The 16,883-nt window shown below is 53.2% G+C and overlaps 6 protein-coding genes across 6 annotated transcripts; 3 read left to right on the top strand and 3 right to left on the bottom strand.

The window, feature by feature from the left end:
- Window positions 1-11: 11 nt before the first annotated feature.
- ASPACDRAFT_79237 (putative AP-1 adaptor complex subunit beta) lies at window positions 12-3,250 on the bottom strand. The gene is made up of 7 exons (XM_020205352.1): window positions 3,025-3,250; window positions 2,942-2,962; window positions 2,733-2,864; window positions 2,032-2,669; window positions 1,411-1,979; window positions 990-1,351; window positions 12-931 (listed from the first exon to the last, which is right to left on the bottom strand). The coding sequence occupies exons 3-7, from the start codon at window positions 2,837-2,839 to the stop codon at window positions 490-492; spliced, it is 2,118 nt and encodes a 705-aa protein (XP_020055665.1). The 5' UTR covers window positions 2,840-2,864; window positions 2,942-2,962; window positions 3,025-3,250; the 3' UTR covers window positions 12-489.
- Window positions 3,251-3,979: 729 nt separating this feature from the next.
- On the bottom strand, window positions 3,980-5,402 carry ASPACDRAFT_79236 (putative transcriptional regulator). Its single transcript, XM_020205351.1, has 2 exons — window positions 5,017-5,402; window positions 3,980-4,920 (listed from the first exon to the last, which is right to left on the bottom strand). The coding sequence occupies exons 1-2, from the start codon at window positions 5,275-5,277 to the stop codon at window positions 4,078-4,080; spliced, it is 1,104 nt and encodes a 367-aa protein (XP_020055664.1). The 5' UTR covers window positions 5,278-5,402; the 3' UTR covers window positions 3,980-4,077.
- Window positions 5,403-5,928: 526 nt separating this feature from the next.
- On the top strand, window positions 5,929-6,728 carry ASPACDRAFT_19294 (flavin-linked sulfhydryl oxidase; the record flags this gene model as incomplete). Its single annotated transcript, XM_020198881.2, has 2 exons — window positions 5,929-6,101; window positions 6,242-6,728. Coding segments are annotated over 2 exons (660 nt in total), but the record flags the coding sequence as incomplete, so codon positions are not given.
- A 318-nt stretch (window positions 6,729-7,046) lies between these two features.
- Window positions 7,047-11,472, bottom strand: ASPACDRAFT_79235 (coatomer subunit alpha). The gene is made up of 8 exons (XM_020205350.1): window positions 11,316-11,472; window positions 11,154-11,203; window positions 10,778-11,097; window positions 10,389-10,724; window positions 9,361-10,327; window positions 8,710-9,305; window positions 7,575-8,659; window positions 7,047-7,516 (listed from the first exon to the last, which is right to left on the bottom strand). Exons 1-8 carry the CDS (start codon window positions 11,343-11,345, stop codon window positions 7,262-7,264), a joined length of 3,639 nt encoding a protein of 1,212 aa, XP_020055662.1. The 5' UTR covers window positions 11,346-11,472; the 3' UTR covers window positions 7,047-7,261.
- A 672-nt stretch (window positions 11,473-12,144) lies between these two features.
- ASPACDRAFT_43988 (uncharacterized protein) lies at window positions 12,145-12,798 on the top strand (the record flags this gene model as incomplete). The annotated part of the gene is made up of 1 exon (XM_020201355.1): window positions 12,145-12,798. The coding sequence occupies one exon, from the start codon at window positions 12,145-12,147 to the stop codon at window positions 12,796-12,798; it is 654 nt and encodes a 217-aa protein (XP_020055661.1).
- A 308-nt stretch (window positions 12,799-13,106) lies between these two features.
- Window positions 13,107-16,875, top strand: ASPACDRAFT_52720 (uncharacterized protein; the record flags this gene model as incomplete). The annotated part of the gene is made up of 8 exons (XM_020202650.1): window positions 13,107-13,277; window positions 13,444-14,300; window positions 14,371-14,521; window positions 14,652-14,727; window positions 15,210-15,450; window positions 15,516-15,604; window positions 15,729-16,730; window positions 16,781-16,875. The coding sequence occupies 8 exons, from the start codon at window positions 13,107-13,109 to the stop codon at window positions 16,873-16,875; spliced, it is 2,682 nt and encodes an 893-aa protein (XP_020055660.1).
- Window positions 16,876-16,883: the final 8 nt, after the last annotated feature.

Raw genomic sequence — 16,883 nt, 5'->3', positions numbered from 1 at the left:
ATCGTCGCAGTGTGAGCCTTTTCTTCCTGGGAATTGAAATATAATAATAAGGCTGGTTCTCAGATAATCGACAAGCCCACGGCTCGTTCGCCCCAGTGGACATCCCGAGATCGCCACCTCTCCTTACAAAAGCGAGACAGGCTATAGACCAAAACAGGCGTGTAATAGCCGGTTGGAAGAGTTGTAGGAGCTCAGAGGAAACGACCAGAGCAATTATGCTCAGAGCCTCAGGTGATAGGGATATGCAGATAAGTTGGGACATGAAGTCACAGACGAAACGAAGCAGAGGGAAAAAGTACAAACATAAAGAATAAGAATTTGGATCATTCAGCTTGGTCGCGCCAATATAGAAGGACGAGAGAATCTATGTGAAAATGCATGGATTGCGAATTATGTGTGCTTTTGTCAAGCGCTTGCCTCCTTGATCGATCTCCTTCCCTCCTAGCCCCGCCGCGATGTTCACCATCGAAAAGCCATAGCCCTGCTTTCTTAGAATAACGACATAATATCTTCGTTGGTTTTCTTTGGTTGACTGCCTCCAGGAGGCGGCGATGTCGTGCCATTGCCTGACAAATCCAGGCCGGCAAAACCGTTCATCAAATCGGCTCCAGGCCCCGCGCTGCTGCTGGCCGGGGCCGGTGCGCCCCCACCATCGCCGAAGACCCCCAAGAGATCGTCCAAATTGTTGCTTCCAGCAGGAGCACCTGCAGCAGGCGATTCCACTCGCACTGGCGTTCCGGCAAGACCTTCGAGACCAGACAATCCACCACTGGGCTCTTTTTGAGCTGAAGCCGGCGCAGTTCCATCGAAATCGATGTCCAGTAGATTCTCGACGTTGCTCTGACTCTGGGGAGGGGGCGCGCTGCCAGTGACCGCCGCTGCAGCCGCAGCAGCGGCTAGTGGGTTCTCGCGTGCATTTTGAATTTGTTCCCTGAAGCCAGTGGTTAGCCCAACGTAGACATAAATGACTGAAATGGGTTGAGACATACTCGATAGCGGCTCTCTGGACAGCGTCGGCGCCGAACCTTCCTTGACCGACAAACTGCTCTGGGGGCTTGTGGTAAACTGATGCAAGAGTCGACAGCTCAGTGAGCAGCTGCTCGAGAAGGGCAGGCGGTAGAGAATGAATAGTGGTCACAATTGGAGGCTTGTCAGACAGGACAATATCCTTAGTAGCTCCGGGATCACTGGTATTGGATAGTAAGCGCCAGTAGACATAGGCTCGGTCGCGCACATCGGGATTGTCGTTCTCAGCAGTGGCTGCCTGCAGCACTTTCTGGACGAGCCCTTGGGCCTTTTCAGGCCGCTTCAAGAAGAGCTTGACAACAGCCGTCAGGATTTGCAGCTGGGTCTAAACAGGTCACGGTGATCAGTATACAGCATTTGTGTTGTCATAAGGGAGTGCCATACCTGGGAGAATTCTTCATTGAAGCCTTCCACAAAGCCAGCGAGAATGTCACCCGCATTGCTGATCTTCTCCGCATACTGACCAACAATCCAGATGAGTGCCGCACGAGCATTTGGCTCATCTAGCTCATCAATACACTTGCACAGTGTAGGGATGATACCCTCATAGCCGGGGTACTTCCGGAAAATATCTTTGATCACCACAATAGCTTCTTGCACCACGTAGTTGACCTTGGTGTTGATGAGGTCCAACAACGTGTTGACGCACTTCTCACTAGCGCCCTCGATTTTGATCGCAACCTGACCAATCGCCCGGACGGCGCGGCGCACAAAGTCCATGTCCACCTCAAGTGCGTACTCCTTGAGCTCGGCTAAGAGCTGGTCAACGTTTCGGTCGTTGGCTATCCGTACCATGATCTCAAGTTTCTGGAACTTGACGTATGGTGGGTCGTTATACTTGCAGAAGAAGACGCGGAGTTCCTTGTTCAGGATGTCTGGCTGCTTTTGCAACAGAAGATCAATGTTTCTCAAAGCCACATACTGCACCTCGGGAGCAGACGAAACCAGAGTCACTTGACATCATCAGCAAACGGGAAGAATTCTACGCGGGCAAAGCATTCTTACCTAGGGGAGGGGCCATTTTCTTCAGGTAGTTGCTAGCCAGCTCAGCCTTGACGTTTCTCATGTGGAGGAAAACGACTTTGACGGCAGCTAATACAACACTCGGGTTGGCATGCTGGAACTGAGGAGCAACGCGCTCACAGATGTGCTCTGACTCAGTCACTTCACTCGTTTTGTACTCCGCAAGAGTCGTCAAGATCGTGACGCGACCCCATTCCGTACACTCATTCAGGGCCATGAGAAGCTTGCGCAGTGTGTTGGTGGTTACCTTCAAGGCCTGTGTCTCGGGAGCAGCGCGGTAGATCTCCGACAAAGCTGTCACCGAGTTGGCGACGACCATAGGATTGGGATCTCCAATCATCTCCTGCAGCATCTCCAGAAAGCCGTTCTCCAGGCACATAGCAGGATTCAGATCGAAAAGTTTGGCGACACAGATGGCCGCAGTCTTGCGGACATAAGGCGACTCGTCCCGGAGGGTCTTCCGCAGCGGTTCCTCCATGTAATCCACCATTTTGTCCACCCGAATGCACCCCATCGTTCGAATGGCAAGGGCTCTGATTAAAGGATTGGGATCTTCGGAGTCTTGAACAAAAGTGTTGACGGCGAGAATGCATAGATCGGGGTGAGACTTGGCGTAGTTCCTGTCGGGCGCGAAAGACAATCAGCGTCATGCTCGAATATCCAATCGGTGCTAGGAAGCCCACATGAGGTAAAGATAAACCAGCTTCTTTTGTTCAAGATCGCTAGTCGCAATGTTCTTGAGAACATCCGGGAATAGAGAGGAGACATCCTTGCCCAGCGTCATGGCCATGATGGTCTTCTGAATCGACTCCTTGCTAATGGTGTATTAGATTTATTGCGCCGACTAAATTATGCTGCCAATTATCCGCAAGAGGATTTGCGTGTGACATACCGTTCATATGCATACTGGGACCTGAAGGATAACGAGCGTCAGTATCGATTCATCGGCTTGGACAGGACAGATTGATAGCATACACAAGACCAGATCGCAATTCAAAAGTCTCTCCTTTCCTGGGGACCGCAAAGGCCCCCCGAATCCTACTCATCGCCATTGTGCCAAGAAATGTCTAGCGACGGCCTAGTCGCGCCTCCGCTGGTGGAAGTTGAAGTCGGAGGAGGGAATGCAGGAGACTGCGGGGAATTGCGAGAGCTTCAGGGTGAGCCGCAGACGGGAGAATTAGAGCGGGGAAGCGAGAGCTCTCACACACTCTTTCTCCTCCGTGCCGAAATGACAGGAGGGAACAGAAGTACAAGTAAAATATGTTCAGTGCAAAGAAGGAAACGAAGAGAATGAGAGTGGGAAGAATGGAGGGAGGAGAGAAGAAGTCAAGGAAGTGTGGCCGGCAGAACAAGACAGTTGATAATCAGGAGGGAGAGGGAGGGAGTGTCCCCATCATGGACCACAGCCAATCCGCACAACGCGGCGCCCGACTAAGCGCAACCACCACCTTAATTCCTTTCCCCGGCGGTCTGGACTGCCTCGTACTTCATACCCCGTACATACACTTTCTTATGATCCATAACAAAGGATTCCTCTTCCAAGTTCAGTCTGTTTGCTGCCATTCCATTGCAGCATACGAAACCTATGGTAGGTTACTATAATAACCACTACATACAAGACCGTCAATGCGCAATTATGACAACTTCGCTTACCTTTACCAAACCAGGCGAATCTCCCTAATCTCCGACGCCTGTTTGTCGAGGCCCGCACCGAGGCCGAGGAGAACGAGCACTCCAGAACTGCGGTATGCATCCCTCGAGCGCTCTCGATGCCAAGAAAAAGGATCGGAACTTCAGACTCATGAATATTTATACAGTTCTACAACCTTGTCCTCTTTATCTCTTCGGTCGCTGTCTTCAGCTTGGTGGCTCAACGAATGGGCGGGACGAAGTCAGGAAAATGAACAATGAACGCAAAGGAAATGCCAGTGGTATCTCATACAGCTCATACTCTTAAACAACTTGGTAATCCAGGGCCTGCCCCGGAAAAACTTGCTTGCACAAGCTAGCAATATCCATGCAACACCATCAGTCTGTCTCCTCACCATCCTCACCTTCCAAGAAGGCCAGGCCTCGACGTCCCCGGTTCAATCTCCGTCTAGGCCGACTGTCCTCACTATCGTCGCTCCCTGCCTCCTTCCCCCATCGCTTTGCCCCTTCTTGCACAAGCTCGAGGTCGGCTTTGAGCTCACGCTCCTCACGGATGCGGTTCGCTTTCTCCACCGAGTAACGCCCTTCCATGCCGGCCTCCTTCAACATATCCTTGAGGTGTTTGATCTTGGCTTTGGGAGTGTCGAAAGGAGCCAGCTCCCTCGCCCACATCTTGCGGATCCCGCATTTTATCAGCCAGCCCTGCAGCCGTTTGATCTCCGCTTGATTGGGATCCTGGTCCGTATCTTTGTCCTTGACCGGCGCCGCTTTCTTTCCTCTTCGTGAGGATGTCTCGGCGCTCTTCTGTCGCTTGCGAACGGGTTTCGGCTCCTCATCAAGAACTACCGACATCTCACTTTCGGAATCGACTTTATCTTCTGACTGATCTTCTTTCCCATTGGCGGCGTCAGCAGAGTCATCGGGGGCGGGCTCTTCGCTAGGCTTGGTCTTTTTCTTGGTGGCGGTCTTTGTTTGCCTTTTCGTGGAAGGCTCTACTTCGTCTTCATGATCCTCATTCTCAATATTTGAACTTTCATCTTTATCTGCGTCCGAAGGGCTGGTTTTCTGGCGTTTGCGCGATGCGGCGGTGCCAGTCGATTTCGTTCTCTTGGCGGGCTTCGCGTCTTCTGAGGACAGTGAGGACAGTGAGGACAGTTCACTTTCAGAGTCGCTATCGTTCTTTCCTGGAGCCGATTGTTCGGCGGCTTTCTCTTCGACCTCCTATGTAGAAATTGAGACATTAGAGCGCAATTGTAAACACAACAAACAGAAGGAAGTGCAATAGCGTCATAATATGAGAGACACGGAGAGACCAACGACTTGATCGCGAATGACCTCTTCACTTCTAGCTTTCCAGTCGCCTTGGGTCTTGAAGAATCCCGCGTCGAGCTTGAGCGCCTTTTCTGCCGCGAGGCGCACCCGCTTGACGGTCAGTTCCTCTAACTTGCCCGATTTGTAGATATCGGCGACGGTGTCGCGTAAAGCTTGTTCCAGCGCGTCATCGGACGGAATGTCTGGACGGCCGGCTGTTGAGTCGGGTTCGGACTCAGACTCCGACAGCGCGTATTTTGGGGCCATCTTTGCGCTTTGTCTGTCTCGACTTTACCCCGAGTTAAATCCCCGACGTCGGGTGTGTGTAGATGTCCGCTGCGTGTGGGGGGGGGATGAAACGGCGGGAAGTGGCCGCGCGCCAGGCGGACGCGATGAGAGAGGCAGAATACAACCGCCGTAAGTAGATCAGGAAGCGTGAAGATCGACAATTGTGTCAGGGCTATAATAAAAACAAGCTTAATGGAAGGTCGATTGAACAATGTCAAGGAGAGACACTTGATCCAGCTTGCATCTAGAACCCCTGCCTCACGGAGCTTGCTCGGTTCGCTTCGGTCGGAGAGTTAGTTTCCCAATTGCACCGCGCGACCGCTGACAAAGCCGCTTATCGGGGACTGGCGGTCTTCGATAAAGTCGGAGATCGGGGGCACTTTTACTATTATTACCAATCAGCGAGATTCTCTCGCCGGATCTTCAACTATACCTTAACTTTCTTTTCTTTTCTGTGTAGACTCTGATTCTTTAGATTTTGGTTCTTGCACACTCTTATTTCTGATTGAGTGCGTATCTTCTGTATCATAGCATCTTCTTTTGACAGTTCCTACTCCTTCTCACCTCAGCGACATCATGTCCGAAATCTACCCCGACGCAACAGAGACAGCAGCGCAATCAACGCCGCAGAAGAAGCTCTTCACGCATCAGTTCCAATTCCCCGCAGCCACAGCAGCCACAGCCAGCTCCTCCTCGTCGGCATCGTCATCTCAACCAAAGGATACCAGCAACAAGGACGAACACGTACCCCCGGGGTACACCAAGCTCCCGAATGGAGTCATCCTCGACAAAGAAGGCAAACCGTAAGTCCAGTCCAGCGCAGCGCATCCAACAATCAGAAGCACTCCCCAAACCCTCAAGCTATACATACAACTCCCAACCCTTCCCAATCCAGATAGATCTCCCCAACCCAAATACACAAATACTAACCCCCCAAAAAAAGATGCCGCCTCTGCACCTCCGCCGCCTCCTGGCGCGCCCTAACCCAAAAAGCCAAAGCCACTGCCACACCCACACCATCCACCTCCTCCACCACCACCACCACCACTCCCTCAAACCCCACCGCCCAAAAATACGGTCAATGCCCCCCAGACGTCGAAGAACTAGGCCGCTCTACCTGGACCTTCCTGCACTCGCTGACGGCCTCGTACCCGGCGCAGGCCTCGCCGGAACAGCAGACGGAGATGCGCACGTTCCTGGGCATCTTCTCGCGGCTGTACCCGTGCTGGGTGTGCGCGGACGATTTCCGTACCTGGATGGCCGAGCCCAGCGGGCAGAACGCGCCGCGGCTGGCGGGGCGGAAGGAGTTCGGGGACTGGATGTGCCGGGCGCACAACGAGGTGAATCGGAAGCTGGGCAAAGATGAGTTCGATTGTCGGTTCTGGGAGGAGAGGTGGCGCACGGGGTGGAAGGATGGGCGGTGTGATTGATTACTGAATAAACCTTGGGGGAGAGGGGAAGGGGCGCGGGCTTGTTGAGGTGTTCTTTACTTCGTAGTTGCTTGTTGGGATTACGGAAGTCAGGGTAAGGATATGTAAATCATGGGACATATGCACAGCGCTGTAAGTGCTGGGGCTGTTTTTGTATACTATTTTTTCTTCTTTGCATAGCATGGGGAGGTCTCAGTTCTCTACTCTTGTCTTCTTAAGTGGAGTTGGGAGGATTTAATTGATTATCATCTCGCCTCGTCCTTATCTTTCTTTTTTCTTTTTTACACCACGGTAGGGAACTATGGAACGTTCCCTAGAAACCAATGAATAAGTATGAAGAAGATTTGAGTCCTAACGTCGCTGAGAAATTATGATAACAGAAGAGGTTCCATCCATACATCGAGGGCAAGCAACCGAGTTGGTCCCACCTCCGGCCGTACCAGTAGAAAAAGAAACATGTTTTCTATCAGAGCTGCACATCAAGAGACGGGGAATTACAGTATAAATAAAAACAAGGCTCGTCATCGTCATCCTCAATACTGGCCGGGAACAAACAACCGGAGTCCGCTGGCCGGGGCCCCGATCTCCGTCACCTCCGAAATCCGACACACCGTGCCCTTGTATTGTTCGTGGTACTTGGCTCCGGTGAATGGGTCCGACACACTCGGGGACCCACCGTAAATAGGCGTGTACGAAGCAGCACAAATGTCGAATTCGGCGAACTGGTCGAACTCAATGTCGATCTTGTCTTGCGCGCTGCGCTCGCTCTGCAACTTGATCTTACGGGCCTATTAAGGGAGTCAGTATGCCTGCCTGGATCTGGATAGAAAGTTGGGACATTCTTACCTGCTCAAGAAGCTTGGGCGAGCCACCGTTAGCCAGCATGCGGTTCGCGAAGCTGAGGGCGGAAGAGTAGTTCTTGTTGGCGAAGGCAAACTTCATAGCAGCCATCAGTGCCAACTGACGGTGGGCCACTTCCAGCTTGGGGATGGTGAAGTAGGCCGAGAGCTCAAGACTTCTCTTGAGACCCTCGGGCGTATCGGTAGTGAGAGAACGACGCTCCAACTCGATCGACATGGCCAGGATGTACTCCCGCGCGGTAACGATGATCTTCTTCGCTTGCTCAACTTCAGCCTCCGAAGAGACGGTGTTCAGCAGGATTGAATGCAGGATACCCTTGAAGATCTTGACACCATCTTCAAGCTTGTTAGCCCTCATCGCGGCGTAACCCTCTTGCAAGTCGACGTTGGCAATTGTCTCCAGATCTCTGGGGATGACAGGCAGAACTTTGCGGCTGTCCGTCTCTTCAACGGTGCGGCGTACGTAATTCACTAACGGGGGAAGACCGGCACTTGCGGGCAGATAGGTCTTGGAGCCCTTGTAGATTTCCAAGAAGCGGGGCTTCAAGGGGGCGAAGTTGACGGCACCAACTTGACGATTGAGAAGTTGCATGGCCGTCTCGAAGGAGCCGGCGGCGACATGATCCGCTGCAAGAGGGGAGTTGCGAGCCCAAAGATCGGCTTCCGTGCCACCAGCACCAGCCTCTGCACCTTCGACATCGACGAACTCGGCATCCTCTTCGACATTAATCTCGTCTCCCATATCCCATCCGGCGACATCCTCCTCTTCGTCCTCGAAGGTATCACGCGCGGCAGCAACCTCACCTTCTTCCTCGGGTTCAAACTCGATGGCAGCGACCTCATCATCGACCTCACCCACCTCTCCAAGCAGAGCCTTTTCGAATGATGAATGAGCAGCAGCCTTGACGGGCCAATTAGCCTTGAAGGTGGGAACAATGGGTTGAGGCACGCGCAGGGGCTCCTCGATCGTGGAAAGAGTGATCTGGTCCTCCGTGAGGCCACAGGCCTCGAGGATTGACTCGGCCTCCTCTGTCAGCCCGTGGGACTTGGCAGTAAGGTACGCGAGCGGATCTGTACTAGATTAGAAACCAACCCCGACTTAGAAATGGAACAGGACTTACAAAGATCGACTTCCTTGAACATCTGAATTCTGTCCTCGACGTCACCACGGTAGATTGCGTTCTGGAAACGCGACGTGAAGTCGCCTCGGTGCTCCGCAATCTTAGCCATGCGGGACAGCTTCTCCTGGTCGCCAGTCGACAGGTACAAGAAAGACAGCTTGTCAAAGTTCCTCTGCTTTTGGTAGGCCATCTCAACTGTCTGATGGTTACCGTGAGCCAGAGCTTCGGCCCCAAGTCTGGTCCACAGATTGGGGCGGTCCAACTCGCGAGCCATCTCAATAGCTACATCCAGGTTGCCGCACTCAAGGGCAAGCTCGAAACGGGTCTGGGGATCCTGCACAAATTGCAGCGCGATCTCGGGGTAGCCCTTCTTCTGCAAGTAGGAAATGATGCTTTGACCGACCAGGCTCGAAGTCTTAATGATCTGCAACATCTCATCGTAGTTCCTCTTCACCAGTGCAAGCTTGAATCTGTACTCAGTAGGGTCAATCTCCAAGACGCGGGGCTTAGCGCTACGGTCCAAGCAGTAGACGCTTCTGCCCTTGACCTTAACAAGGTAGACAGTCTGGTCGAGAGTGCGAATGATGCCGTTGTCACTGGTTCATGTTAGCTATAAACCGTATTATCTTCAGGAACTTCGAAATAGCATACCCGTTCAGGAGAGAATATTTGACATGGTTCAAGGTAGAGTAGAGAAGGACGCCAGCGTCATCCCAGGCTGCGCTCTTGATACGGATCGTCTCGTGCAAACTGCTCACCTGCTCCAAGGTCTTGGTCACAATAGTGACGTTATGCTTGCTGAGCAAAGCGGCATAGAGCCCGTCGTTGGACCAGACAACATACTTAACGCCGCTCACAGCGAGCTCCGCCAATTGCTTCTTCTGCTGAATGTCGAAGAGAACGACCGAAGTAGGAGTGATGAAGAGGAGACAGCCAGTTCCACCGAAGTAAATGTCTGTGGTTCCGACTGGAGGCTTGATCGATTTTGTAGTCGCATTGCTGAGATCCTTGATGTCTACCTGTTGGTTGCCTTGGCTAAAGACGGCGAAGCGGTTGCGCGCAACGAAGACAGCAGACGTGCCCTGACCACGCTTAACATCGGTAGGCTCCACAGCACCGGTAGCATCCCTGGGGAGGTGAATCAATTCGTACACGCCACCATCAGTCGGGGACGTGACCAGGATGGCACGCTCGGCAGGGTTGTATGAGAGGGTACGAGGAGGCACCCAAGGGGATCCCAATTTGCGCAGTGAGAGCATAGGAGGAGACTCCACGTTCTTGCCGAAGTCATAGGACTTGACATGCTTCTCTTTGGTGATATAGAAGAGCTGGTTCTGGTAGACCGCTGAGGCAGGTCGCTCTCTCTCCAACTTGAAAACCATCACACCGGTATCATGGCCGGCAGCAAATAGGTTGATCTCGGGATGGGCAGCAATGACCCAGAAACGGTCCAGGTCGCGCTTGAACGATTGGACGGACGTTCTCTTGTTCAGATCCCAACATCTGATGGTCTTATCTTCGCCGACTGAGAGGATCAGGTCCTGGTGCGGATGGAACAAACAGGCAGAAGCGTTCTGGAAATGCCCACGGCAGGTGTCAACTTCCCAAGCTTTCGTGTCTACAGAACTCATGTCAGCTATTACCACCATCGGAACCCAATATTGTCATGTCCCACGTACCACTCATTCTCCAGAGCTTGATGAGACGGTCGTCACCGGCGGAGACGATCAAAGGAAGAGTAGGGTGGAAGGAGACCCAGTTGACTCCTCGATCGTGGCCCTCTAGGACGAACTTCACCACGGCGTCTGTGTTTCCGAACATATCTGCTTGACCGGGGTTGGCTCGGGCCATCTGATCTTCGAAGGAGATAGTTGTCGGGGCCGAGTGCTTCTTGCGCAAGCCGGAAATGTCCCAAATGCGAACCGACTGATCCAACGAGGCGGAGGCGATCAAATCCTCGGTAGGGTGGAACTGCGCGCACATAACGTAGTGGTTGTGGCCGGTCATAGTACAAACTACAGGCTAAATGTTAGCCTCCCTCCGGACAGGTGGTCAGAGTCCAACATACTTAGGGACCGATTCTGCCAGTTCCAGATTCTAATGGTTTGATCGTCCGAGGCGGAGAGAATCCAGGGCAATTCATGATGGAAGAAAACCGTCCGCACGTAGTCCAAGTGGCCGTTCAGGGTGAACATGCACCGGCGAGTCTGGTAGTTCCAGACCTTGATCTTGTAGTCATCACCTCCGGAGACAAACATTGGCTGTGTCGGGTGGAAGTCAATGCCACGAACGGGACCATCGTGTTCTTCAAAGCGATCAATCAGGGTTCCCATGCGGTAATCCCATAATTGAATGGTGGAGGAGTGAAGGGAGACTAGAATCCATGGCCTGTGCCGGGGGTCAGCGTTTGCGACGCGTTGGACAAACGACAGATGACGACGAACCGCTTAGGGTGGAAGGCAATTCCCTTGGCGCGAGAGGATTTGGACTCAAACTAAAGCATTGAAGGTTTTGTCAGTTCCAGGTCTTTGAGTAGACAGAGACCAGCTCCGTTGCGATAAGGGGGGAAATGAGGGGACAATGGGGACATGGAGGGGACGGCGGACCTTAGTGAGCATGTTTGGGGAGGACTGCATCTTGAAGGAGGGTTGGCCGGAGCCGCACCATAGAGAAGCAAGCTCCGCACACGAGAAGTAAAGGGAAGATCAAAAGAATGACCACCACATCCACTACTTCGGGAGGAAGAGGAGGAGTGTAGTTGTGAGGGGGGTTAGTTGAATAGCAATGGGAGGAGTGTCTGGACTCTGGACTCCAGCCGTGGTCCGTCTCGATGGATGGATGGATGGCGGTAAACGTGGACTTATTGTGTCGGCAGCCAATAAGCGAGTCCCAAGGGCCAATGATGGGCCCCGGGCGGTGAGCAGCTGCCAGGGGAAATGAATCAATCGCCTTCAACTAACAACTAACTGAGCCTGAGCTAACATGCTCATGCTCATGCTCATGCGCATGCTTGCACTTCGCCTGACACTAACTAAGTATTGCTTTTTCCTCCTCTTATCGATTCTGGATGAGAAGTGAGCTTCAACAGAATGTGATATCATGGTCTTGTTGCTTTCATGCCGTTGTCGGAGCGGTGGGACCCCCATAATGCAACCCAACATAACGTCTTCCCCAGCCAGCCCCATTACGCTTCTCTCCGACTGGGTCTGTTTGGAGCTCTGTCTGCCCTATTCTTCTTGCAACGGTTTTCGATTTTTTTGCCCCCATTTTCAGATCAACAGATGAAAACACTGCAAGTATAACGGCGATATTGTATACATAATGTCTTTTCATGCGCATGCCGATTTTCAAAACGCTTTCTAAAGCAGCATTTACGCTCTATGAAGACAGCACTTTTTATACTTGACAATTTTTGGTGACACCGGCTAGAACACCATGATTAAAGCTGAGGATGGCACAGTCCCTCCTCCCTCTCCGCTACGGGATGACCCAACATGCTTCACTCAAGATCTTCCCGGTCCCGCTTCGGCCTCCTGGCAACCTGCTGCGCACGAGTCTCCCTCAGTCAACACCCATATCAAAGATGAAACGAATGTGATATTGCCATATGCGATCGAAGAACCCGAGGATGAGCCTGCCGACACCTGGGAGGAGGCAGGTGCGAGACCGAGGTCGGCGTTACTTCTCCGGGATATTTCAGACACCAAGCAAGATGATTTGGCGGTCTCGATGGAGGGCCTTTATTGCGATTCGGACCCTACAAGCCGCCGCTCAAGCTTCGCCGCTAAACGAGGCATGAAGCGGAAGCCGTCCAGTGCACCTACCGCCCCGACCCGTCCAGCTCGATCACATTCAACCAGCAACTCTTCCAATACTCAAGAGGGAGGATCCAACGGTCGTCCCAAAAAGCAACGTAGGCGAAGCCAGCGTTCAAGGAACCAGATGGGGTTATTCTCCGATGTCTTATGGCACGGGGAGGCCAGTGAAACCGGGTCATCGGGCAGTTACGACTCTCGATCTTCTTCCGCAGATCCTAGTAGTTCCTACCCTTATGCGTCCACCACGCCAGATCAAATGGACATCGACTGAGTGAGCGTTACATGAGCACCTGCCAGGTGGGCTCCCTCCGCCGAGCTTCATAGCTTATTGCTGGCTCTGCGACTCGCAACATGTGACACGTGACGTAGTGAGCACGCTAGGCCGGAAAAGGCTGGATTATTCAATGACGTCACCAACTTCTCATCGCCGTCACTTATACTGCTCTCTTTGTCGGCTTACGGCTAACAGATCACCTCCTACCATTATCCTGTCGTTATCATCACCCATCGATTCACACCAATTCCCTTCCTCAATTGGCCTACGAACTTGCTTGACAAGCCCCAGCGCGCATAGTAAATATGGCTACCCGAACATCGACTCGCCAGGCCGCCCAGAAGGCAAAGGAAGCCATTGCGGCGGCTCCTGATGTTAAAAGCCGAGGCACTACTGGCGCAAAGCGAAAGGGCAGTGCTGACAAGGGAGTGGAGTCTAAGCGTAGCAAAAAAGAGGCCGACAAAGAGCCGGACGAAGCCAAGCAGCCCACGACCGGAATTGATGCGCAACCACCTAAAGGTAGAGTAAGCTCGCATTACCACCGCGTATGTTGTCTGACTCTATGTAGGTCGTTCTGAGCAGGCCGAAAAGCCAAGAGCGAAGCCCGAAGAGCCGAGCGATAAGCCTGCAGCTAAGCCAGAGGGAGAGCTGAAGGGAGAACCAGAGAAACCTGGCGAGAAGCCCGAGGACAAGCCCGAGGACAAGCCAGAGACCGAGTCAGAAACAAAGGCAGAAGAAAAAGCAGAAGAACAGTCAGAGGCGACACCTGAGACTGAGCAGCCAGACACTGCGAAAGAAGACAAGGCCGACGACAAGCCTGAAGATAAAATGGAGCTGGATGACGAGAACAAACCCGAAGACATGCAAGCAGAAACGAAGGAACCCAATTTAGCTCCCGCCAAGAGCAACGAAGCTGGCGTCGAAACCTCACAGGAGAGGGAGGAAAAGGTTCCGTCAAACATCCTTGAAAAGGGTATCATTTACTTCTTCTACCGGTCCCGAGTCAATGTGACTGATCCTCAGGGTGTCGATGATGTTGCGCGCACTTTTGTGGTGCTGCGACCAACTCCCTTGGGAGCTACCTTGAACGCAAAGCAGGGCCCGGTTGACACTGGTGCTAAATGTCGCGTGATGGCTCTTCCAAAGAAAAGATTCCCGACCTCTGGTCGTGATCGAGTTATGGGATTCGTCGAAAAGGCTGGGCAATCCATGAAAGCACTGCAGGAAAGCTTCATTGCTGGAGGGCAATATGACACAGCCACCCAAGGCGAGCGTACCGTTCCTGATGCCCGTCCGTATGCAGAAGGCGTCTACGCAATTACATCTACCAAACGAACCTCTCATCTGGCTTACGTTCTCACAATTCCTGATCAGATTGGATCACTTCAGGAAGACTTTGGCCTCCGGGCACGGGGCAGCTGGGTTGTGCAGTCGAAGAACCCAAAACACCCTGGGCCATCGTACGCTCAACTTCCTAAAGATCCCGAGTATCCCGACAGGTATTACCCCCGCCCCAATTATGGCTTTCCTTGCCCTGGTCAACGTGCATTTGCTGACTGGTGATGACAGTGTGCTTGCTAAATTCGGCGACTACCGCTGGAGGCCGCTGGAGCCTGAATTCATCGATTATCCCAACGCACAGTTCCTTGTGGTTGGGGAAGCTGTGGACGAGCTTGGAAAGGCCGCAACTGCAGAGGAGGATGGCAAGAAAGCTGATGAGGTGCAGCCTGGAGAAGAGCTCGAGCACCTAGGCCAGGAAAACGAGGAGCGGGTGGAATCTCTGCGGGGTGAGTGCTCCGTTAGGATCTTTCAGACTGCCTGATTCGAGGCATGCAGCTAACATCAAACAGGAGATGATACAATCTATGAGGATCTTGGTCTCGATGCGAAGAACTACCCTGCCGTTCCGACAACTTGGGAGAGTCAGTAATGAGCTTGGGTAGCTGCGATGACAAAAAGTTATCTTGTAGGACATGGCAGGCCAACAACGACGCGGCATGATAGAAGATGATGACGATGACGATGATGAGATGAAGTCAGGGTGAAGATCACCGCTGTAGTCAACTAAAAAATAATGCAAATGCAATGCAATTACTTGTTTCCTCGGCTATGGCCTACTCGGTCGTGGTCCTTCACAGGTTTATAACGAATTGCAGGCGTGGATGCGCCCACGTTGTCTTCCTTCTGTTGGATCCTTCCTTGATCCTTGCTAGTTTACTAGTAGTAGTTCTCCGGTCCTCGGAGCCATTTCTATCCGCCATCTAAAGTGCTTTATGGATAGGAATAAGTCCTGTTACTTCCCCGGCTCTTTTCTAGGCCTCCAATTGACTTCATTTTCCTCATTACACCTACAATTTGAAAACTACCCCCCATGCGACGCGACTCCTCGTGGTTATACACTCTCCCAGTTCTATACTGGACTGCTGCTGCTGCCAACAATGACGTTGTGAACCGGACCAGCTGCGGCAGTCATACTTACACCTACTCCGGCCTGGCTGGCTATGGCTACATTCCTTCCAACGCCACAGACAAGTATGGCGACACTTTAGGTGGCTTTGGCAGCTCGGCCGCCTTTGACTTGGAGTCCTGGCGGCGCATAGGGCCTGAAACTTATACCGGACTGCTTTACTGCATCCCCGATCGTGGCTGGTATGAATGCCTCCTGGATTGCTGTATTTCTCTCTCCTGGCCTCGTGTGCTGAGAATAAATGCAGGAATACGAACGGCACTCTCAACTACCAAGCCCGCGTCCATACACTCAACGTCACCCTCCATTTACCCAGCAACAACAACTCCGCCAATCGTCCATCCAGACCCAACTTGCAGCTGACTTACCTCGACTCCCTCCTGCTAACCGATCCCACCGGCCAACCACTAACCGGCCTCGACGCCTCGGCCGATTTCCAACGACACCCTCAATTATCCAGGATTCCCACCTCTGCCAGCCGCGATCTACACCGGCAATGGCTTCGACGACGACCCCACCAGTGGCCACGGCGGTCACCGCGTCTCCCTGGACGCCGAAGGCCTCGTCCTCACCCCGGACAGCTTCTGGGTCTCCGACGAATACGGGCCCTACGTCTACCGGTTCGACCGCCAGACCGGCCGAATGAAGACAGCCATCGAGCCCCCACCAGCCTACATCCCGCACCGCAACCAGTCCATCAGCTTCAGCGCCGACAGTCCCCCCATCTACGACCCGAACGACACCCCCATCCCCGAAGACCCTGTGACTGGCCGCGCGAACAACCAAGGCTTCGAGGCCTTGACCATCTCCCCGGACGGGAAGACCCTCTACACGATGATCCAATCCGCTCTGGACCAGGAAGGCGGCACCAGTAAGAAGTACCGTCGTCCCGCGCGTCTCCTGCAGTACGACATCTCCTCGGAGATCCCGGTCCAAGAGCACGAGTATGTGGTCATGTTACCCACGTACTACGATTACACCAAGGGCCACGACGTGGTGGCCGCGCAGTCTGAGATACATCTGCTTCCGGCCTCCGCCGCCGCGGGGGATCCAGACGACAAGGCATTCTTGGTCCTGGCGCGCGACTCCGGGTTCGGTCACGGCCAGGACGAGTCGTTGTCTGTGTATCGGCATGCGGACGTCGTGCGCATCACGAGCAACACCACCGATCTGAAACGGTGGCGGGGAGCGGATGTGGTCAATGGGTCCATCGCCTCGGCCAAGGGGGTCTTGGACACCGGGATCACCCCGGCGGAGTACTGTTCCTTCTTAGACTACAATGTCGAGAGCCAGCTGGCCAAGTTTGGGTTGCATAACGGTGGCCCGCAGGACCGTTTCCTGTTGAACGAAAATTGGGAGAGCTTGGCGCTGGTGCCCGTGGAGCCGGGGCAGAAGGCGTCCGCCCGCGAGAGGGAGTACTTTCTGTTTAGTTTGAGTGACAATGACTTTATTACACAGAATGGTAAAGCCCCCAGAAAACTGGACGAGTCGATGGCTAATGAGTTGAACCAGGTCGCATGAACTTCGGTCGGTTCAGGTATGCGGATGAGTCGGGATATAACCTCGACAATCAGGCACTGGTCTTCCGGGTGAAGATATCATCGTAAGACATGTA

The sequence above is a fragment of the Aspergillus aculeatus genome, assembly GCF_001890905.1.
Source record: "Aspergillus aculeatus ATCC 16872 unplaced genomic scaffold ASPACscaffold_9, whole genome shotgun sequence".
In the NCBI taxonomy this organism is placed as follows: domain Eukaryota; kingdom Fungi; phylum Ascomycota; class Eurotiomycetes; order Eurotiales; family Aspergillaceae; genus Aspergillus; species Aspergillus aculeatus.
This window is presented reverse-complemented; position numbering and strand designations above follow the sequence as displayed.

Excerpts from the sequence above, each read along its gene's own strand:
- ASPACDRAFT_79235 (XM_020205350.1), bottom strand. The coding sequence starts at position 11,345 with ATGCAGTCCTCCCCAAACATGCTCACTAAG. Across the intron at positions 11,204-11,315 it reads CCCCAAACATGCTCACTAAG|TTTGAGTCCAAATCCTCTCG; the intron begins GTCCGCCGTCCC and ends TCAATGCTTTAG. Across the intron at positions 7,517-7,574 it reads CGCCCAAGCTTCTTGAGCAG|GCCCGTAAGATCAAGTTGCA; the intron begins GTAAGAATGTCC and ends CTCCCTTAATAG.
- ASPACDRAFT_79237 (XM_020205352.1), bottom strand. The coding sequence starts at position 2,839 with ATGGCCATGACGCTGGGCAAGGATGTCTCCTCTCTATTCCCGGATGTT. Across the intron at positions 1,352-1,410 it reads TCAATGAAGAATTCTCCCAG|ACCCAGCTGCAAATCCTGAC; the intron begins GTATGGCACTCC and ends TGACCTGTTTAG. Across the intron at positions 932-989 it reads GTCCAGAGAGCCGCTATCGA|GGAACAAATTCAAAATGCAC; the intron begins GTATGTCTCAAC and ends CACTGGCTTCAG.
- ASPACDRAFT_79236 (XM_020205351.1), bottom strand. The coding sequence starts at position 5,277 with ATGGCCCCAAAATACGCGCTGTCGGAGTCTGAGTCCGAACCCGACTCA. Across the intron at positions 4,921-5,016 it reads AGGTCATTCGCGATCAAGTC|GAGGTCGAAGAGAAAGCCGC; the intron begins GTTGGTCTCTCC and ends ATTTCTACATAG.